This window comes from Anabrus simplex, chromosome 8, assembly GCF_040414725.1.
Source record: "Anabrus simplex isolate iqAnaSimp1 chromosome 8, ASM4041472v1, whole genome shotgun sequence".
In the NCBI taxonomy this organism is placed as follows: Eukaryota; Metazoa; Arthropoda; class Insecta; order Orthoptera; family Tettigoniidae; genus Anabrus; species Anabrus simplex.
The window spans coordinates 33,691,320-33,715,642 of record NC_090272.1 but is presented as its reverse complement, the minus strand read 5'-3'; the positions used below and the strand labels follow the sequence as shown (position 1 = coordinate 33,715,642).

The 24,323-nt window shown below is 39.8% G+C and overlaps 1 protein-coding gene across 1 annotated transcript in view; it reads right to left on the bottom strand.

The window, feature by feature from the left end:
• Positions 1-24,323, bottom strand: part of Rassf (Ras association family member) — a 154,969-nt gene that overhangs the window by 125,487 nt on the left and 5,159 nt on the right. Inside the window, exon 3 of the mRNA XM_067153106.2 lies at positions 17,018-17,157. Coding sequence (XP_067009207.2) covers positions 17,018-17,157 — 140 coding nt within the window. The remainder of the gene's footprint in view (positions 1-17,017; positions 17,158-24,323) is intronic.

Sequence of the window (24,323 nt, the reverse complement as noted above, 5' to 3'; positions counted from 1 at the left end):
TAATTCTTATAATTACACTTTAATACAGAACAAAAATTATATTTATAGCTTATAATTAAAAGGTAAAGCCAATTGTAAAAAAAAAAATCATGGCATTGTCTAGGAAGTTTTGTAATTAATTTATTGATTTGGCACTTCTCTAACATCTCATTTCACAACAAAAATAACAAGTGTATTACTTATTTGAACCATCCTAGTATCACCTCAATGACCTCAAAGTTAAGGGTCTTATGACTGGAGCCAGGAGCACGACATCTTTCTTTCCAATATAATTGGTCAGTTACCAGAAATTATACATTTTTTCAGCTAACTCATTCTTAGTTTCCAGCATTTCAGCGCAGTGTAGCTACTTGGAGCCTCAAGCAGTGCCAATGCAATGTAAGCGACTTGGTCTCTTTTACAAATAATGAAAAATTACACATTCTTTGAAATCATTTGTATTTCGCTGAAAATGAAGGTTATTACCATCCATCACTGATGCATAACAGCTGCTATTGCTTGCGATATATCTGTGTTTTATTACATAGAGCTTTGATAGAATTATCATCATTTTCATTTTATTACCCTTTTCTGTAGGTATTGATTTGTCACTGGAATTCTCTACTCAGCAAGAAGTTGACACACCATAGGAACCCTGCAAATTATACCAAGTGACATATTGATCATCAGTTTTAACAAACCATTGTAAGCATAAATGGACCTACCTGAAATATTGTCGTAGAGTATTAATATTAAGACAACTGTTTGACTCAGGTGTAGTAAACTGATATAACCCAAAAACAATATTCTTTAACCCATGGGAAAATAATGCAAGTATTGAGCTCAAATCATTATTATTATTTTTTATGATTATTATTATTATTATGACTTGTGATGTATGGCTATGAAGTGTTTATCTCCACTTATTAGTATTAGTATCATTATTATTTACGATCACATTGGCTGTGAGGTTATGTCATGAAACATGTGCTGTATAAATATATTTATATGAGTTTACTTAATGTAAGAACCTGTAATTAATGGTATATAATTTATTATTATCTGTAAATATGATATATAATCCACAGCAACATTGTGCAACACACTGTAACATCCAGAATAACGTATCTTTGGCACTAGATGGTTTTCGAATGTTCTTTACATTATAACTATGTTATTCGACACTCTAGAATTTACCAGAAGATATGTTGTGACATATTCTTCTAGAAGCCTGGCCAGGCAGCCTATATAAAGAGACAGTCTCGATGATGGAGTTGAGTTATTGTTTAACAGGAGTCGTTCTTGTGAACTTGCGTTGTGTTTATGCCGAGATGCTAGTAGCAGTCAACTGTTCAAGATGGCAGTCGTAGTCTTGTGATGTTTTTGTAGTAGTGTTTTGTTTGTGACGGTAGTTGATTAGGTTATGTGTGTATTCAATGTGACGTTAAGTTGAAAATAATTTAATGTACGCAACTGACAGCGTTTTGTGTGCGTCTTTGTGTATACATCATTACATTCTTCCTTGTCCTAAAACCGTTGTCTTAATATTAGCCTTTTCACTGCTGAGTTTTGATGACCAGCCAAGCCCTGTGGGCCGGATTTCTTTTTAAGGAAAAAATACTTTGACAGATATATATTTACTGATACTATTAATGGAATGCATATCGTCCCCTTAGCCCTGCAGCCCAATACGATGTCAGGGATGAAGTGAGATATTTTACACCATATTTTACGACCGGATGCCCTTCCTGACGCAAACCTCAGTTGAGAAAATAATGAATATGGTGAATGAAACTGGGTACAGAAGTGGAAGGAATCGGCTGTGGCTTGTGAATAGGAACTGTCCCGGCATTTACTTGGGAGTGCAAAAGGAAAACCTCAAAGAAAAGAAAAGAAATTCTCAAGACAGTTGATGATGAGGTTCGAACCCACTCGCCTGCCGAGTGCAGAGCTTGGCTCCATAGCCGGAGCATGTTAATACGCACGGCTACTCCGCTCGGTGATACTATTACTGTACCCGATGCATTTACTGGACGTATTAAAAATGGCGCCTACGGAAGGTAGAGGCCAGCCAAGGCAAAGAAATGTATAATAGGATATCGATATTGATGTATGCTAGAAGGCCATGACTAACTTAAACCTACCACTATGAAGGCAGAGTACAATGGTGTAGAATCGATAGAATTGTTTTTAAAAAAATAAGAAGGATCAAACAGATTATTATAAAAAACTGACTTCAAAAATTGACGTGGTAAGGACAAGATATCCCGAACATCGCTCTCAAAAATAAGCGAGATTGGCAATATTTAGTGTGAAGTATTAAGCTGAGAGGACGGAAATATTGAACGAATCGAATAGATAAACGTTGAAATATTGTAAAGAGGGAATAAAATCCTGAAGCTTTGAAAAATCCGTCCAGATACGTAGACGCAAAGTCGTTTGAAAACAAGAAGTTGATTGAGACGTGAGAGCTCGAGGTTGAGCCACATTTAGTGAAAATAATCGCAAGGACAACCTAAATAAAGAAGCAATCACCATAAAATATATATATTCTACGCTGAACCATGATGAATTTATATTTTCCAGAATCAACACATATTGTCCACTGTGTTCCTGAACAGATGATGGCTTGCTAAATCGGCATAGACCAACCTGGAGGGAGATGTCATCCTGGCTGTTAAAACCACCCGACCCGTGTGGAGGAGGTCACTCTACCTGAAATACCAGTGGTGGAGATCCTGCCCAGTTCCCGATCCAAGGCCTACGACCAGACCGAAGAGCAACTAAGGCCCGAGATATTGAATGGCGAGCTAAGTAATAGTATTAAGTAGTATAATTTCTTATGTAGAGTATTACCAGTATATACAATAGATCTGAATAGCCTAAGCGTGAGATAATTAAGTGTGCTGTGAATATAAGAAAGTGCAGTGTGAAATATTTAAGACGATATCTTGTTACAGAATGGTAACGTGTTTACTACATTATTTTACCCAAGGATGAAGGAATACGATTTAAAAATGCGACATAGTGTAACAGCTGTTTTCAAAGAATCCCGGTTAGTTAGAAAGATCCATGAGTGATGTAGTACCAGTCAAACCCAGTTACGTCACAGAGGGACGCATGTTGAATTGGTTAAGTCAAGTTACCATACTCTTTGCTGTGTGACTATATTGAAAGGATAGATACTGAATTTGGGGTTATATATGGTATTGTATGACAAAAATGCGTTTTGAGGAACGAATTCTGCGCTATTGATGAGATACATATCGTTGTGTTTAATTAATATTGGAGGTTAAACGCGGTAATTATGGATGTTAAATGAATTAAATATGAATTGAATTGTAGGTTAATAGTGAGATAATGGAAGTGTATATAGTATTTTAAATGATATATTGCGCAGATTAACAGGAAGTAAAGCGTATATGATATATCTAATGTGCGATGTTGGAGCACATATAAAGCGACTACAGAATATTAGTATGCCCCAGGGAGGAACCATAGCAAGGTATGGACAATAAAATTACGCATATTTTAATGAAGTGTGAAAGTGGTTTGACAATAATAACAACCGGTGATGGGTAAATGAATACATGATTATATCATATTCTGAATGAATGGTTATTGCATGGAAGATCAAACTTGTATGCAAGTAGTATGATAATGTAGTGTTGAAATATCTTTGTGTAGGCATTAGCACACCTATATATGAAAAATGCTTACAGGCTATGTGTATATTGAGCTGGAATACGATACATAAGAAATTATTTAGCTAGAGTAGGGAAATTATTTGAGATTTACGTAGGATATCATCGATGTTTTGTTAATCTGAAATATTATTAGAGCGAATATTTAGTTAGGAGCCGTAATTTAAGTGGCAATCGGACCGAGAAACTTAGTGCGTCATTCAATATTTCATTTTCTTCACTGTAGGCTGCACCAACGAACTCAGATAATTTTGAATGTAACTTAGGTCACTGATATTTGTATTCAGGACACATTATTCAAATTCAGTTCATTTCTGCGGTAACTTGAACAATCTGATGGTTGTATTTTCAATGAGGGTGTATAATTAACACCGTGAGTGATGGAATAATTTATTGATATACCGAATTTTGACCGTGGTCTGGAGACTTTGATGTAATATATACTTAAGTGACCAAATGTAAATTTTAATGGGAAGATGAAACAAAACAATAATTCATTTCAGGAATACGTGACCCAGAATGTTAAGATGTAAACTTAGTTTAGGGATAAGGCAGCGCTGACCTTAAATATTTGATTCAGTAATTAAAATATTTATTTATTAGGTTGATAATTGGAAGCTTATGAGCCATATTTGACATTAACCATTTCTTTTGCGAATTTTGACAGTTTAATAAATGTGTTTCTTTATTAGTTTTTTATATAATGAAATGAGTTTTCATTTATACTGGTAATCAATAGTTGTACTTAGTGAGTAAGGTTCTCGTTGTGCGGATATATATATTTTTTTTAAGGTTGACTGAAGTTTACGTTCACAAAAACTACTACTGAGCGTTGAATTACTTAATTCTGAACCGCGTATGATACCGTTACTTTCTCTTTGAACACACGTTAAACCAAACATAGAAAAATTAACCATTTTTCTGGAGGCATGAATACCCTGAGATATATATAACTGACTAGTTGGGAATTACTGTGGTTACCCTGACCCGTAGGGTGCATTACTAAAATAAAATATAAAATTATTTATCCAAGAACTGGTATTATCAAAATCATTTATATTTGGGGAAAAAATAATTTATCTGAGGAAGGGGTGACAATCCCGCATGAGACTCATCATTACTACTTTGTCTCGCACTTTCTTGTAGTTCAATGTTGCCATTTAGATATTCTCCACCTTCATTATCAAAATACAGCTCTCCAGAATCGCTATTTATGAGGAAACATTCAGTTTCTTCGTCAACAAGAGATGAATGTATACTTCAAGACTCCATGATGGCTACATGCAAGCGGGAAAGATGTTCCACTCCAACGAAGCTGAAATAACACCAGATCGCTTTCAAAACATGCGAAATGGAGTGGTATATCTGCAGTACAGAACTTCTTTGAGCATTTCCACGGAATCTCAAAGCATGACATTATATCGCGTTCATTTGTGAGGTCTGTGAAGTACACACAGCACCAAAATGTAGGCCTATATATACGAGTTTGGTGGACATGGCATGGCATTCATAAACATATATCATACCTGCCAACTTTTGAAAAGAGAAATCCGGAAGATCCTTACGCGGAAAATTTTTAACAACACACACATGTGTAACAGTCTTGAGACATAATGAAAAAGGACGGCAGGGGGGGATTATAAACAATACTAATACAAGTCAAATACAGTAGAACCTCGATGCATCGTTCCTGGAATTGTCGTTTTCCCGTATACATCGTTGAATTTATTCGGTCAAAAAAAATGTTCCGTATAAACCAATGTTAAATTTCCCCGCATCTATCTTTTCTCAAACTATCGTTTTATCGCATCAATGGTAAAAAATTATTTGTCCTCGGTCACAATTTTCCCGCACCGATCGATCATAAGTAAGAAAAATATAGGCAACATTTTTTGAATTTAGAGGGATTGCTCAATACTCTTAGCATATTACAGCGGCAACCAGTTACGCGAGAATGTACGAGCGATTCAGAGATGCTAGTCTTGTAGGCTGGAGTGCTGTGCGCAGGTTATTCATGCGCAACCTCACTACAACCCTCCTGGTGCCAACACTTCTCCTCGACCCACTAACTGAACCCTACAAGTATTCTTATTTACAAGAATTAAAACGTAGACAGCGTAAAACTCAAATTTGCAAGTTATGAATCTCTTCCGTACTGACGGTTATCACTTTACAAAAGAAACCTCAACGTGCTTTTAACTCACCAATCATGATCACTGTCACTTCACATCATTACGATTTTTAATTTGTTTGTATATTATGTAATCATTGTTTTACTACTGAAGATGGCCTTGAGATTAGACTGAAACATGTATAGACTTTGCTTCATCTAACAGATGACTTGACTTGTATTGATAGGAGGATTATAAATATTTTCTTTTGTAAAGTGAAACTCAAATTTGTCACCATTTTCTGCGTTGGTGTAGTTTGGCTAGGGCTGCCAACTACATTGAAAACAGAGAAAATTGAGCAGTGCACCAGATTCGTTTCAATTACTCACAGGGTGATTAATCGCGTCGTACCTTGTGGAGTGTGTGGGATGCTAGAGGCCTGTTGGCCGCTTTGTTGCCCTCTGCCCAATAGTCTTGTTACAAGCCAGACCTAACCAAGCCAGACCAATGATCTTTCCTCATAGCCTAGTCTTGTAACTAGTTCCTAAGTTGGCAGCTTCACACAAGCCGCTGTGACATCGTTCGAGACGCGCCACGTTGAATTTCTAACCTCTGTAACATCGTCTGAGCTGAGCTGCACCGTGTTGGGTAACTAACCTATTGTTCGCAACGGGTCTACGGAATCTTTTTCTAAATACAGGTTATCACCGTAATATCCACCTATATCTTTAATTTGAAATAAGAGAACTGATCTTAAAGGTTTTCAATTATTACAAAATGTGTAAAGAAAAGTGAAATGAAACGGCCTAAAAGTCACGCTTTTTATTTTCATCTCATAGGCCCATATCATGGTTGCAATATTTTGACACGGTTATGTATGGTATGAGCTAAATGGTTAGCACGTGTTGGGCTTTGGTTCAAGGGGTCTCGACTGGGTCGAGGATTTTAACTTTCCTTGGTTAATTCCAACAGTTCGGGGGCTGTCTGTTTGCCCAATTAAACATTAGAATTCATCTTGTGTAGGGATGCATTTTCACATGCGCGTGGATCGCCTATCACGCGACAACTCGAAAGACCTGCACCCGGCTCCAGAGACCGCGTGCCATTATTGTTGTTCATATAATAATAATATTTACATAATGAATAATGTCCCAATACAGTACCCGTACTTTATTATTTTGCTTTCCTCTTATTTTTCATGTTGCCCGCATTTCTAGTTTTCCCGCATCCGTCGTCATTTTCCCCCTGTCCCCTAAAAAATGATGCATCTAGGCTTTAGTGTATATGTTATGATCAACCCTGAAATTAAATATACAAAGTTATATCTCGATGATTACTCATCTGTTTTCACTTAATGCTGGGAACACCTTCTGTGATCATATAAAACAAGGAAATTAAGCAGAATAAGCCTCACAAAAAGACTGATAATATCGTTTGTTAGTAACTCATTATGAACACCACTAAAAATGCTAAATCACTTACAAATTCGTCATACAATTCCACGAGTTTCAGAACGACCACCAATGTTACACACGCACACAAACAAAGCCTTTCAGCTGATACGAAGCACGACGCAGTTCCTAAAGTTGCTTTATATACATTCACAGCCTTCTACTTTTCACAGATTTTTCTTCAAAATCGCATCCTGCTACTTGTTGGGGAACATCTCACTGAATGAAGTAGCAGTCGAGGTCAAACAGGTGACAAAAGCACGGTGATAATCAATAATATGATTATCGATACATTTACCAGTCAAATTTCAAACACTGCATCTCGTATTACCAGCTACTATTGAAAGTCAAACAAATCCGATTAGACCACAGAAAGCGAAAATAAGTGCGGATATTCAAAATCCGTACAATAACGTTGTTCATCCATACAACCGCAAAACACACTCAAAATCCGTACATTTTACGGATAAACCGGAATACTTGGCAGGTATGATATATATATATGGGTTTGGCAGTGACTGGGTTAATACTCCACGACAATATTTCAGATAAGTCCATTTGTGCATAAAATGGTTTGTTAAAACTGATGAACGATATATCTCTTGATGTAATTTACAATGTTCCTATGGTGTGTCAACTTCTAATACAGAATTCTAATGACAAATTGTCTAACATGTGTACATATGCAGTGACAAGGCATATCTAATAAGACAACTGTTTTAGGACAAGCAAGAATGTAAAGCTTAGGAATTCCAACCTTTGTTTTTAGTTTATTTTATGTAGAAGTAATAATTTTACAGTTGACGTGTTTTAGACATGCTAAGTTAATTTTATCATTATGGCTGATGACGGGACTGGTAGCATTCCCAAAACATGTACCGCATATCATCATTTTCAAGCGCCAGTTTCCTGGGTGAGGTGTACAAACGCTCACCACTTCTTTCTGGGAAAGTAGAGTTTCTGTTCCTCTATCTCCTCCCACTCGACATTCCTCTTTCTAACCTTAAATTTCACTGTGTCTATCCATCGATTTCTTGACCTCCCTACTTTCATTCTCAGTCAAAGTAATTCTTTGCTGTTCTCGTTATGTCCATCCTCATAACATGTCCAACCACCGCAGCCTGCCAACTTCCTAAAAACTCAGCAACAGGTATTTTGATGCCAGCCACCTTCCTGCTTGCTTCATTTCTAATCTTGTCTTCTTTCCTGGTCTTTTGGTTCATTGTTCTGATGAATTTCATTTCTGTTGACTGGATTTTACTATTAGCCTTGTTATGTAGGGTACATGTTTCGAGTCCATAGGTGAGAGTTGGAATGAAGCAGGTATGAAATACAGTCAATTTTGCTTTCTGGGGTATTTTATCATCCCAGAATTGATTTCTCACTCAAAAATAAAATTGAGAAGCTTTCAAAGTCCTATTAAGTATTTCTTGGTTTATTGTGTTATCTTTTGAAAAGATACTTCCAAGGTATTTGAAGTTATAAACAGATTGTAACAGAGTTCCCTTCAGGAAAATGTTTGACACTGTACCTTTCCTGTTGATAGTCATTTCAACAGTTTTTGTTTTACTGATGTTTAGTCCCTATTCTTTAAACTTGCCATTCCAAAGATTTAGTTTCTCCTGTACTCCTGCCTCATTTTCTCCCCAGATCAGAACATCATCTGCAAATACTTCCAATGTTCTTTAATAGATTTTATGATCAGATCCATGATGATGAACAGGAGTGGTGACAAGGCACTTCCCTGTTGGACTCCTCTTTTGTTTCAAACCAATCTGACCTTCCATCCCCTACTTGGAAACAGCTCAAGCACTTTTGATAGAGCCTCTTTACTTTATCAGTCAGGAAGTTTGGCACACCTATACCTTCAAGGCATTCCCAGATTATCACTCAAGGCACACTGTCATAGGCTTTCGCGATGTACATAAAAACCAACATGAAGTTCTTACCATGTTCCCAATGCTTCTCTGTTAGCATTCTGATGATAAATATCAGATCCGTAGTGCTTCAGTTCTTCCTGAACCCATGCTGTTCCTCCTCCTCCAATAACTGTTCTACTATATTCCTGATTCATTTTTGAATTATCTTTTCCAGAAGTTTAAGTGAATGAGAAAGTTAAGTGATGCCCCTATAATTGTCATATTTCATCCAGTTTCCTTTCTTATACAGGGGAATAATGATACCTTCCATCCAGTCATCTGGTATCCTGTTCTATTTCCAGATGACAGAGAGAGAACTCTATACAACCATTGTACGCCCTGTGCTCCAGCTGCCTTTATCATGTCAGCAGTGAGGTCATCAAACCCTGTGGACTTCCCATTTCTCATGTTTTTCAATTCAGACTCCACTTCTAGCCATGTTAGCTGGTGATGTGCTCCATCACTCGCACTTAAACTGCAGTCTTCAGTGATATTTTGAGGACTTTCCCCAATTAATGAAGTACTGAAGTAGTTCTTCATTTCTTCTCAGATGCCATGATCTATCTTCACCAGGTTCCTATCATCTGTTTCCAGTGCAAGGATATTGCCATGCTCTCTTTTTCTGGTCTTGACTACTTTATAAAGCAACTTCCTATTACTCTCACAGTCTTCTGTTAGCCTGGTAGTGAACTCGTCCCAACACTTTTCTTTTTCTTCTTTAATCAGTCAGTTCACAAATAGTATCTTGTTCCGGTACCCCTGTGCCAAGTACTGGATTTCATCTTTTTGGTGCACTGATTTCTGTTTTTTGTTATCTAGCCTCTTCTTTGCTGCATTTCTTTCCTTCACAGCAGTTTTCACCCTCTCATTCTACCATAGTATTTCTTTCTACCTGCATACTGCATGTGTCTTTCCACATAGTTAGGGGCCGTATTTTTTGGTAATAGCGATAAGCACGAAATTTTTCATATCTTCTTTCTAGCCTTTATATGACCTTGTAGGTACCGTACCGTAACGTATTTTAGCGAAATGAACTCGCGAAATATCGCGAAATCTGTTTATTACGCGAATCGCGCAAATAATCACGAAATATACCCCACTTGGTAAGAAAAATGTGAAATCGTATCGGAAAAGATCTCCAGTATACGTTTAAATGCTCTTGAGAACTTGACTATAGTAGTTTCCTTCTCAGTTGATTGATAGCGATGTATATTCTCTACACAAAGGCACACAAAGCGATCAGCCCTGTGTATCGGAAGTATGTGTATTCAGTTCCGCGATCTCTAAGGCAATCATTAAAAATTGATATCTGTTACCGATTACAGCAAATGGCGTTGTGGTCGTAGCAAGTTCGGTTGTAGATACGGCAGTGCGCATTATACTCTTTCGCATTGAAAGTTCGCCACTTATGAACCTTTATCAGCAAATGTCCAACATTTAAGTACAAAAGTGTTGAAAACTAAAGTCACAACAGTTTTTCCGAGGGCCGAGGAATATAACAGTGAGGCGTTCTATGTATTTGATGCTCCAAGAAAGATTCTAATGTGTAAGTACTGTAATGTTCGCATTACGTGAAAACGAAGAGATGCGTGCGATAAATACTGTAGAGAATCAGAAACACACAAAAAGAAGAAGAATGAAGCAAATTAACATAATTTTAAGCGGCAAATAACAATCGGCGATACTTTACACATCGCAAAGAAGTTGAAAAGTGATAGAGAGCAATTTGTAATAGACACAACAAAAGCATTCATGGAAGCCAGCATTTCTATAGAAAAATTGGATTATCCTGGCATGAGGACATGGATGAATATAAAAGGGAAGGTAAATAATACCGACTTATTATAAAATATGACGATATTAGTAGGCCTATTCTAAATAAATCGCACCGAGCTAGATAGCTGGAGTCGCTTAAGTGGAGGCAGTATCCAGTAATCGGGAGATAGTGGGTTCGAGCCCCACTATCAGCAGCCCTGAAAATGGTTTTCCGTGGTTTCCCATTTTCACACCAGGCAAATGCCAGGGTTTTAAGCCCACGGCCGCTTCCTTCCAATTTCTAGGCCTTTCCTATCCCATCGTCGCCGTAAGACCTATCTGTGTCGGTGCGACGTAAAGCAAAGAGCAAATAAATAAATAAATAAATAAATAAATCGCCTGGTTGAGTTGTAATAATGTTATTATTTTTACGTCCCACTAACTACTTTTACGGTTTTCGGAGATGCCGAGATGTCGGAATGTTGTCCCACTGGAGGGTTTTACGCGCCAATAAAACTAGTAACACAGGGCTGATGTATTTAAGCACCGGACTGAACCAGGATTGTACCTACCAACTTGGGCTCAGAAAGCCAACACCTTAACCGTCTGAGTTACTCATCCCCGGTCTGGCAGCACCAGCATATCCATGAATGTCTTCCAGGGATATATGGCTTTGCAAAATGCAGTGAAAGAACGTGTGATAGAAGAGAAGAAAGAAGACATTGTTAGTGAAGTTTTAGGAGGATTTGCACTAAGTGTTCGCAAGTACTATGGTTTCCGACGTCTAATGTGGTCAGCGAAAGGGGCTGCTTTGTTTACAAAAATATACGTTCTGACTGTCGCACAACTCTGAATCCTGATCATGTTGAAACCATGCGTAGTTTTTTACTTTGGAGACATGTCATTCAAAATGTTAAAACATGTGGAACCAAACCAAACCCCACGACACTTAACGCCCTGAAAGGGTCATGGTCTGCCCAGTGACCGCTGCTCAGCCTGAAGGCCTGCAGATTACGAGGGGTCGTGTGGTCAGCACGACGCATCCTCTCGGCCATTATTGTGGGCTTTCGAGACCGGGGCCGATATCTCACCGTCAATAGCTCCTCAGTTCTAATCAGGTAGGCTGAGTGGACTTCGAACCAGCCCTCAGGTCGAGAAAAAAATTCCCTGACCTGGCCGGGAATCGAACCTGGGGCCTCCTGGCGAGAGGCAGGCACCCCTACACTACGGGACCGGCAAAAACGTGTAGGCTACGTATAAATTCCTAACTTCCGCCTAACTACATTTTGAGGTTTCAGTGATTTATATAGGCCTACCGGTATTTATTTCTATAACATGTTGTATATTTGGTTGTTCTAAGGTTTAATAACAATTTAATACATTACAAGTGTTCACTTTAAAACCCCTAATCACAAAATTAGTTAGATTTACCCCACACCATAAGGAATATTTCACAAGAAACATCGATCAGTATGACAATTTATTTCACGAAATACCTACCGAAATAGTGTTAGTTTTAACACCGAAATCAACAGTTTTATTTCACCAAAAAATAAGGCCCTTACACATAGTGATTCAGCTTCTGAAACCAGGGTGTTCTTGAAGGACAGCCACTCTTCTTCTACTCCCCTTTTTTCATTTTTTGGTAATTTAGCTGAGATCTTTCTTTGGTATTCTTCTTTCTTCCCATCTTCTCCTAGTAACCAGATCTTTAACATCATTGATGAACTGGCTAGCACATCTGTCAGTTGGTATACAGCATATTACTGTCCTCTGCTTCCCACCCCAACCGTAGTGTGTGATTTTTTGACTGTCTCTCTTCTGAAACCATGAGTTTTGTATGCTCAGATTATTCCATGCACAGAAGTCTGTCAGATTTTCTTCCTCCTGGTTTCTGCCACCGTAGCCACGGGGGCCTATGATGTCTTCGCAACCTTACCTATCTGCCCCAACTTGGGCATTCAGGTCTCCCATAATTGTGATGTTGTCTTCCTTTATTTGATTCTCTAGATGTACAAGGAACTGATCTTTTTCAACTGTAGGAAAGCTTGCCTGTGGGGCATATACTTGGAAAAAAGTATGGAATACCTGGCCAACTTGTAATTTAATTTGAATGAATCACGTAATTATGTAAATAATAAATATGAGTTTGTACTTGTGAGTATTGACAAGGTAGACACATACAAAAGAATATACCGTATTTACTAGCGTATTAGACTTCTTTTTTTCCCCCCCCCACTTTTACAGCCAAAAATACTAAAGGGGGGTCCAATATGCGTTAACCTCAAAATTTTGTGCAGCGAACACATGACTTCTAGGCTATAAAGAGCTATAAATTGTATGTGTAAACATTCTATACTATTATTTAACAAACTTAGAATGTATTTAAGTTATACTGGCTATTTTCGTCAGAAGGCAGTTTTTCTAAACATAAAAAGACAATAAATGGTGAACACGACTTTTAGACCTACGGTACATATAAAAGTCTGTTTTAGTTACTCATATTACGTCATTCGTTACATCTCATTAATTCCTCTGGTGAGGTTGACGTCAGGAAGGGCATACGGCCGTAAAAACTTGCCACGAACATTTGCCTCACTTCATACTCGACCCCATACAGCAAAGGGATAAGGGTATCGTGTTATCATATAATTAAATATTGATACAAAATAACTTAATGGCCAGTCATTTGTTTCTGTCAGTTCAGCAGTAGGCCTACCACACAGTAAATCTGATCACTACTTTCATTTGAATTATCGCCTTGCGCCGCCAACTTCCCTGCCCTGCTACCGGCGTGTCAGAATTCCGAGTGACGTCATCTTCACTGCCCGTCAGTCGCATCAGCCATGCTTCATTCTCTTTGAGCCATGCAATCAAGAGCAAACGAGGTCCCGTCTTTTTGAACCTTTTAAAAATCAACGTTCGCAACCAGGAATGAGTTAGCTGGAAAATTTATAATGTCCAATGACGGACCATTTATATTTATATTGGTATTATAAATTTACTCATTCGGGACAAATATTTCAGATTCCCTATGGGAATCAACATCTATATCATCTGATGGCCAAGCAGGCATCAATTTTTGGTAAAGAGACAAAGTCTCTCATAGTGCATTGGCACTGCCGGTGGCTCCAAGTAGTCTACGCAGTGGCCTCCACGGTATGCACTAGCCAGCGTCTTGGTAGGTGTGCTAGGTACCAACTGATGAGCCCAACCTAGCACACGAGGGCGAAACGCTGGCAACCAGGAATGAGTTAGCTGGAAAATTTATAATGTCCAATAACGGACCATTTATATTGGTATTACAGTAAAACCTCGTTAATTCGAAGTCGTTGGGACTCAAAAATCGGACTTCGAATTACGGGATTTCGAATTGACCGCCAATTCGCAATTCAGAAGTACCAACCCTTGCTGCGTTACAATATATTCTAAGGCCCATTACTGCATGCATTTAACCTTGATTCACAGTTTATAGCTCTCAAATGCCATGAAGAAAGAACTATTTCCAAAATGTGTCCAAGAAGGTGCATTTACAGTATTCAAATAATACACTAGGATATCTCACTGGTAAACATAACCTCACGCAACGAAAGAAAGAAAAAAAAGCACGATTCAAAGACGAGGAGAAATCTATGCTCGCTCCCATGTGCAAGTGCTTTATTAATTGGATTACTATACTGTATGCATTTTAGATGCCTTGTATTTACACATAAAGTACCCGATGCCCTCAAAATCGAACTTTCCAATGACTCTATTCTTGTACGATTTCCCGCCATGGCACTTCTCTCGTACTTCAGAAATGTAAACACTTGCCACGTCACGAAGTATTCTAAGACCCATTAATACATGCAATCACCTCGATTCACAGTTTAAACCTTTCGAATGCCATGGAAAAACTATTTCCGAAATGTATCCAACAAGGTGAATTTACAATGTTCAAATAATGCACTTGGATAAATTACTGACAAACATAACCTCACGCAATGAAAGAAAAAAAAAAATCGCAGGATTCAAAGACGAGGATAAATTATGTCGGTTCCCCTGTGCAAATGCATCATTTTTGGATTTCTTTACTGTTTGCATTTTTATTATAGATGCTTTGTACTGGCATGGAAAGTGCCCGACGCTCTTATAACATTGTGGTTTATCGAAGTTTCCTATGACGGGGGGATAAAGTATCTCGCTTCCATGTGCATTGCAACGCACTACTATGACCCCCATCCCTCACACTGTACGATTTCCTGGCTGGCAATTTCTCCTTTAAAACCATAAGACCGTTTGGGCTCGCATTAAAATAAAGCAATGCAGTTTCACCGGCAATGTCAATATTGTTCGGTGCCTACGAATTTATTATATTTGCCACGGTTTTTCATCAACTGTCGGCATCGCCAGTGTTCGCGGATTCTGTTTTCCTGCACGCTGCATGTTGCATGATAGTACGGCGTTCCTTAAAAGGTTGAACACAAAAGAATTCCGATTTCATTCAACGTAGCAATCATGAAGCGCACTGTAGACCCACCGAAGTGAGTGTAAGTGCGGAAAGCTACCCCTCCACGTTCCGGAACGCGCGTTTCGAGTTGAAATTACTCTGTAACATACTATTGTTTTAAAATGTAATGGCAGTTTCGAATTAAAAGTCTGAATTTCGGTAATGGGGCCGACATTGTACTTCGAATTATGAATTATCCGTATTTCGAATTAAACAATTGAAACAACATGCAAAACTGTATCTCATGTTTCCGGGAACGAGAGCTTCTTCGAATTAGGCGGGATTTTGAATTAACCGATTTCGAATTATCGAGGTTCTACTGTATAAGGTTACTCATTCGGGACAAATATTTCAGATTCCCTATGGGAATCAACATCTATATCATCTGATGGGCAAGCAGGCTTCAATTTTTGGTAAAGAGACAAAGTCTTTCATACTGCATTGGCACTGCCGGTGGCTCCAAGTAGCCTACGCAGTAGCCTCCACGGTATGCACCAGCCAGCGTCTTGGTAGGTGTGCTAGGTACCAACTGATGAGCCCAACCTAGCACACAAAGGCGAAACGCTGGCAACCAGGAATGAGTTAGCTGGAAAATTTATAATATCCAATAACGGACCATTTATATTGGTATTATAAATTTTCTCATTCGGGACAAATATTTCAGATTCCGTATGGGAATCAACATCTATATCATACCCTAGTATGTTTTGTTTGGCGTCTCCGAAAATCGTTAAAAGTACGTGGGGACAGAAAATTATTATTATTATTTGTTACGTACGTTGGTGAGTAAAACAATTGTTGTAATTGGATAGCTTTTATCATGTTTTAAACTTACTTCTCTCCAAATATATACCTATATATACGAGATATTAAATGACTACTTTGTTAATGATCTCGCCTGCTGTATAAATAGCAATAACCGCCAATGCGCAAATATTTCTCAACTAAAGTAAACTCGTTTCCTCATCCCGAGGTGGAACAGCTCTTTTTAGACACACCCCCAATGGAAGGAAGTTACATGTACCACTTTTACCGCATATCAGCCTTCCTGCCGTTCGTAAATCTCTGGCAGTACGGTACTGGGAATCAAAGTCAGACTCCCAAGAACAGCAACTAATTGTGCTAACCATTACGCTGGCGAACATTATTAACTAAATAACACAGACATATAGCATGACTGATGCGTGCTTGCAATGTGCGGGTCGGACACGAAGCTAGGCCTATTCATCTATTTGTGTGACGTCATCAGAGCTGCAGTAGACCTACGCTACGGAGGCGGACATTTCTTAACTACAAAACACAGATGTACCGCATGGATTCGACACGTTTTCATTGCGTAGGTTGAACGGACGAAACTATTCACAAATTTGTGCGACGTCATCAGAGCTGCAATAAGACTTGTACCCGCTTTGAAGCGGAACCGTTGTTCTTCGCTGACGAATTACGTTGGGTGGTCTTATATGCGAGATTTATTATTTTCATTTTCTTCGCCTCGAAAAGCCAGGGGGGGGGGTCTAATATGCGAGGGGGTCTAATACACGAGTAAATACGATATTAGTTCAGGGAAACTACCACAGGAAAACAGGATCTACCATAAGAAGTAACAAACCTGGGTAAGTTTGGTCCTCCAGAACGATTCTCCACTTTCCCAAAGCTGGTATGAGACTCCACTCGGGTTCCGTGGCCAAACAGCTGAGGTCCAAACAGGGCTCCATAACATGGAACATGGCAATAGGGAACACCTTTATGCTGAAATTGAAACCCACAATGGTATTAGTATTCTTCTCCAGAACGATTCTCCACTTTCCCAAAGCTGGTATGAGACTCCACTCGGGTTCCGTGGCCAAACAGCTGAGGTCCAAACAGGGCTCCATAACATGGAACATGGCAATAGGGAACACCTTTATGCTGAAATTGAAACCCACAATGATATTAGTATTCCTTAAAGAAAAGAGAAAAATCTGAGTAAGGATGATGATGATGATAGACTGTAGCTGTAGATTTTCAGAGATGCAAGAATCTTGCAATATTGTCCCACAGAATTTTTTAAAGTGCTGAAAGCCAAGAATATGGACTTGTTGCATTTAAACACCAATAATACCACTGCCCATAACTGTTATCTTGAGAGGAGAACAACAACTAGCTGATGGCACCACTGGAGTCGACCAAAGTATCTGAATAAAGAACAGATTAAAAGATTACCGGTAGTCAGTCAATCCAACAAACTGTTCCTCTTGGCATATGACACGAAAGAAACAACATATTTGCACGGAACATAAACTACCTAAACAGATCATTTCTAACAGAGTAAACTCATTATGTCAAATTTTTCTACTCAAAAAAAGTAAGTTACACACAAACAATTCTAAATGTCAAATTACACGTTTTGTTCATGTATGCTGTGCTGAGTAGTTCAGGCGGTAGGGCACTGGCCTTCTGAGCCCAACTTGGCAGGTTCAATCCTGGCTCAAGACACTGGTATTTCAAGATGCTCAAATATGTCAGCCTCATGTTGGTAGATTTACTGGCAAGTGAAAGAACTCCTGTGGGACAAAATTATGGCACCTCAGCATCTCCAAAAAACCATACAAATGTAGTTAGTTGGACATAAAACCAATAACATTATTATTGTACATGTGTTTGAGTGCCATACAACATGGATGACCGAACAACAGTTTGTATACTTTACCCTTGGTTCTAATGGGCATTTTTTAATCACACTACACCTCAACTAAGATTATGCCATATATTTCAAGCTTCATTTATTCCGTGCATAACATCCGCTATTCTATGTACTATCACTTGCGAGTACTGACTGTTGAACGCCATGTGCATGTTTGTCCGTCAGAGGTCAGCACAAATCAGACTGCTATATCCCCAGTGGAGACAGAGTCACGCGCCTCACTGGGCGTCAGTGAGTTACCAAACATTTTGGTCCTCCGGGCCGGATATGAACCAGCGACCTATGGACCACTATAGTACTAGCTTGGCTTGCAGGAGAACCCACATCGTGGAAAATGTTTGGTGGTAACCGAGTGTCTGAGATACAACAACTTTCGTCTGTAGAACAATGGAACCATGTGACGTCAGAGGACAATCCAGCTGACATCATTTCGAGAGGGATTGAACCACATCTTCTTCAAGACAATCTGTTATGGTGGGCGGGACCATCCTGGCTCTACCAGCCACCGTCAGCCTGGCCTGTCAGCGACATGAAGAAAACTTCCAAAACTCACTGATGTACCAGAGCAGCAGAAACCAGCTGTTTGCTTACTTGTTGTCAGTCATTTCCTTGAAGACTTAGTCCAACGCTTTTCTTCTTGGTCACGGCTGGTGAGAGTCATGGCCTTCATACTGAGATATATGAACAACCTCAGGCTTGCTGCTTCAAGGAGACAGGTGGGAAGTCTGACTGTAGTAGAACTTCAAGAGACATCGCACAGGATCATTCGTACTGCCCAAGAACGAGAATATGGTAAGGAGCTTCAAGATCTGCAACTTGGCAGACCGATCGCAAAGGACAGCAGGTTGAAGTCTCTTCATCCCTTTGTAGATGCAAACCAGATGCTTAGGGTGGGCGGCAGATTGGAATAATCTCAAGCTCCGTACAGCCAGAAACATCCCATCATCCTACCACCTGATCATCATGTGACCAGGTTGTTGGTAATGTCCGAGCACATGCGACTTCTGCATGCTGGACCCCAACTTTTGCTTGCAACCATTAGACAATAATATTGGATACCTAATGGTAAGTTTGTCATTAGGCACATAACACACAAGTGTCTCCCTTGCTACAGGTTGAAGGCAAGTACATCAAATCAACTCATGGGCCAGCTCGCACACCACAGGGTAGAACCCAAGAGACCATTTTTAAACTGTGGAGTTGACTATGGCGGTCCACTTTACATTAAGCAAGGAAGCCATAAGAGCAAAACAAAGGTAAAATTCATCTGCATGGCTACCAAGGCGATCCATCTTGAACTAGTCTCTGACCTGACCTAGCTGCTCTGCGTAGATTTATATCGCGTCGGGGTATCTGCCGGAATATCTACAGCGACAACGGAAGTACATTCGTGGGAGCAAGAAACGAGCTATGGGAGTCTCGCTAGTTGCTCTACGTCGCACCGACACAGATAGGTCTTATGGCGACGATGGGACAGGGAAGGGCTGGGAATGGGAAGGAAGCGGCCGTGAACTTAATTAAGGTACAGCCCCAGCATTTGCCTGATGTGAAAATGGGAAACCACGGAAACCATCTTCAAGGCTGCCGACAGTGGGGTTCGAACCTACTATCTCCCGAATACTGGCCGCACTTGAGCGACTGCAGCTATCGAGCTCGGTATATGGGAGTTTCACACCCTCTTCAGATCTCAAGTACATCAGAGGAAAGTGGATTATTATTTATTTAGCATATGGCTTATACAGACAATATCAGTAATATATATACATATTTACAACTGAGAAACAAAGTAATTTGTGCTTCACAATTGAATATCAAGTTTATCAATCCAACGTACAGCATCTGGAGATACCAGCAGGAAGTCATAACCACTGTGATTGGCTTGAATCTTACATTCCCTGTCGATATGACGAATAGTCTGGTGTGGAGCTCCACAGTCACAGTCTGGATTAGGTAGCTTTTTCCACTTATGGAGAGCGGCTCTGCACCGGCCATGTCCTGTTCTGATTCTATTCAGGGCAGTCCAGGTCTTGTGTGATAGGTGGGATCCACTAGGAAGTCTGGGACCTGAGAAGAAGGTATGAAGGTGCTCATCTGTTGCTGCTTCCCATCTACTTTTCCACTCATCGAGAGATTTAAAATCCTTAGCATCCATGTTAGCAGCATCACACAGAGTTGGATGGCGTGATTTTAGTCTATTAAGATTCAGAAGTGGCAGGTCACTGTTCACAGGTAGACTAGGATTGCTCGAGATCTTGTGGAATTCCTTCATAAAGGCATTAGATTGGCGTAGATCAGGTGGCATTATACCAGATAGTAGTGGAAGCCAATAAACTAGAGTAGATGTGATTGCGCCAGATATGATGCGAATTGTGTTATTAAGCTGGGTGTCAACAATCTTTGTATGATGACTGTTCATCCAAACAGGTGCACAATACTCAGCACTTGAATACACCAAACCCAAGGCTGAAGATCCCCAGGTAGTTCCACACAGTTTATGAAGGATGTTATTTCGAGACTTCAACTTTTGTGCTAAGGGTAGGAGGTGTTGTTTGAAGGATAGTGTACGGTTCAAGATGACACCAAGGTATTTTGGGTTCCAGTTATGACGAAGAATTCTCCCTCTGAACCTAACATTCAGTTTCACGTTCACCAAATGATTATTTAAATGGAAGCAAGACACTTCTGTTTTACTCACACTGGGTTGAAGTCTCCAGATTTTGAATTAATTTTCCAGTAAAGACTGGTCTTTGGTCAGAATCTCTTCAGTCGTCTCCATTACCTGATCTTGTACAGCTAAAGCCAAGTCGTCGACATAGCAGAATTTTCTGGATGAAGTGTCAGGAAGATCAGAGAGATATAATTTGAACAATAATGGCGAAAAAACTGATCCTTGGGGCAATCCGTTGTTTAGCTTCCTCTCCTTGCTTCCAGTGATTACTTGGAACTTCTGATCACGTAACATGTTGTTAATAAGTTTAGCCATCGTTCTGCATGGTATGATATGAAGAAATTTGTAGATAAGGCCTTCCCTCCATACAGTGTAAGATCAACAAATGCTGCAGATGTTTTCAGCTTCATTTGATATCCTGCCTCAATGAAGGATGTAAGAGACAATACTTGGTCACAGCAGCTACGTCCTGGTCTGAAGCCTGCCTGTTCAACTGGAATATGCTCTAGGATTGCGCTACTTATTCTGTTATATATCAACCTTTCATAAAGTTTGTAGCAGCAGATAAGAAGGGCAATGGGTCGATAGCTTTCTACCTTGTTGCTGGGTTCGCCAGGTTTGAGAATAGAAATTATCTTTGCCTTCTTGAACTCCAATGGAAGTTGACCAGTCAGCAGGATGTCAGTGAAGAACTCTGCAAACCATTTCTTACCATATTCTCCCAAATGAATCAGAAATTCTGAATGGATGCCATCAAAACCAGGTGACTCAAAAGGTTTGAGGTCCTTCAGTCCCGTGTCAATGTCTAAAACTGTGAAGGGACGTGCATATTCAGAAGAGGGAGATGTCGTCTTTTTCAAATCATGAAGCTGTCGTCTAATATGTTTGGTATGTTTCTTGTCGGGAGACACTCTTTATGCGGTAATGATGTGGGAAGCAATTTGGTCAGCTGTTACTCCTGAAGGTTTTCTGCATACTGATCCACTTCCTCCCAATCTCCTCAGAAGGCTCCATGCTTCCCTGATTGAATGGGTAAAGTCCATACTTTCATTTCTTCCTTCGAGATAAGTCTAAGCTGGTCAAAAGTTCTGTAGCTATCTCTTGGTCACTACTTTGCTGGAATTGTTGGTACAGTGTTTCACTTTCATCATTCCATCCTGGGATATACGGTATTATTTTCGATATCCTCTTGGCATACACTTTTTAGGTATATGGAATTGCTATGTATGTTCGGAGCAACCTAAACGAGGAAAGTGGATGACTTCACATCTCAGTATGGAATACAGTGGCATTTTATCCCACCACATGCCCCTCATTTTGGTGGGCTGTGAGAGGCTGGCATAAAGTCTACTAAGTCCCATTTGAAGAAGGTTGCAGGAAATCTTGTACTGACTTTTGAAGTAATGTCCACGTTGTTAGTCCAGATTGAGGCATGCCTGAATTCGAGATCAATTACCAAATTGTCTGATAGTCCTGATGACTATTCATTCCTGACTCCCGGTCACTTCCTGATTGGAGAATCTCTCACAACCATCCCACAGACAGATTTACTTACAGATTCAGGTTCTCATCTGTCCAAGTGGCAACTACTTCAGCGTTGCAGGCAGTACTTCTGGAAGCGGTGGTCAAGGGACTATCTATGTCAACTCCAGCAGCGGACTAAGTGGTCAGCAGGAAGGGTCAACCTTCGACCCGGAACTCTGGTTCTTCTCAAGGAAGACAACTTGCCACCTCTCGTGTGGCAGACAGGGATCGTGGTAGACACGCAAGAAGGGGCCGACAGCTTGGTGCGAGTTGCCACTATTCGCACTCCCAAGGGGACCTTCAAACGCCCAGTTGCAAAACTTTGTCTCTTCCCAGAAGAGGTTGAAACTGTCAAAATCAGATCAGATGTAAGGCTTTTTCAGGCATTTTGCTCTATCTGCTCTGAAAAGCCTTACATCTGATCTGTTTTTGACATACTCTATTGGTGAAAAATATCTAATTCCCTCCATGGGAACTTAGAATTTTTGAGGCTGAAACTGTACATAGTGAAAATGTGTAATTAGTGAAAAGGTGTAATCTTTCATGAGCTAACCTTTCGGTTTTACAATTTGACATTTTCAGTGTGTGTGCTAATTTTTATTGTTCTTAACAATATTTATGTTTGTAATTTATATATAAATTAGGTGGGTGGTATGTTGAACACCATGTGTATGTTTGTCCGTCGAGGTCAGCACTTAATCAGGCTGCTACATCCCCAGTGGAAGGGGGAGACAGAGTCACGCGCCTCACCGGGCGTCAGTGAGTTACGAGACTTGAACAGGCGTGGGTAGCGGTGTTGTATTTGGTGCGCTACATCATCATGGACCACCGCGTCCTAATGTATATTTTGTACAGTGTAATTAGTTTAGTGAATAAATTATTATGTAATGTACATACTGAATATTGGCCTACCCTTTGCACTTAATGATAATGAAGTACATTTCGTGGAATGTGGGAAAAGCTAGGCCTCGTTCGACATGAGTGATCCATTACACGTTATAATTCTCATGTTAGGTCCGTATTGAAATGTACGTAAATACAAAGTATGTTACAAGTGTTGTTATTTTTTATATCCACCTGAGTGATCCACTCAAACACGAGACCAAACACTGACCCCAAATAAGGGTATGTGTTGACTTTTCTTAATATTCCTCAGTCTATCATTACACCAACCAGCAATGGTAGATAAGGTCGAATACTGAAGATATAAGGCATATATTCAGTCTTAGTTTGATTTATGTAGAGACTGTTATGAAGAAGATACAAAAATTTAAAAAATTACCCCACTAAACTCTAGTACAATGTTGATTTTAAAATCTTATTTATTATGAAAGATGTATCATTAAAATATTAACTCAATATTGACAAGAACATGGTAAAGTGTATTTGCCAACAAATTCTCTTTATATAACACTACAGGTATAAAAATTTATACAAAATGGATTTAACTGATATCATAATCTTATACAGCCAGCCCCGTGGTGTAGGCGTAGCGTGCCTGCCTATTACCCGGAGGCCTAGGGTTCAATTTCTGGCCAGGTCAGGGATTTTTGCCTGGACCTGAGGGCTGCTTCGAGGTCCACTCAGCCTGCGTGATTAAAATTCAGGAGCTGTCTGACGGAGAAATAGCGTCCCTGGTCTAGAAAGCCAAGAATAACGGCCGAGAGGATTCGACCACACGACACCTTGTAATCTGCAGGCCTTCGGGCTGAGCAGCGGTCACTTGGTAAGCCAAGGCCCTTCAAGGGCTGTAGTGTCATAGGGTTTGGTTTTATAATCTTACACAGGTGCAGCCAGTTCACTCAGAAAGATGTGGGTTTGACTCCTAGTCAGGAAGTAAAAGAATTTAGAAATAAGTTTTTCTTTTCTGGAGAAGCCCCGAGATAATGCTAGACATAACTGGACAGATCAGTAACTGAGACAGGTCACTTTTGTACTCCAAGAACGCTGTATGACCAGTTGGCTCCTGTATGATCTCAGCTCATGATAGCATACAGAAGATCACTGTGTTCATATGTTCAGGTAGGTCATTAGGACTTG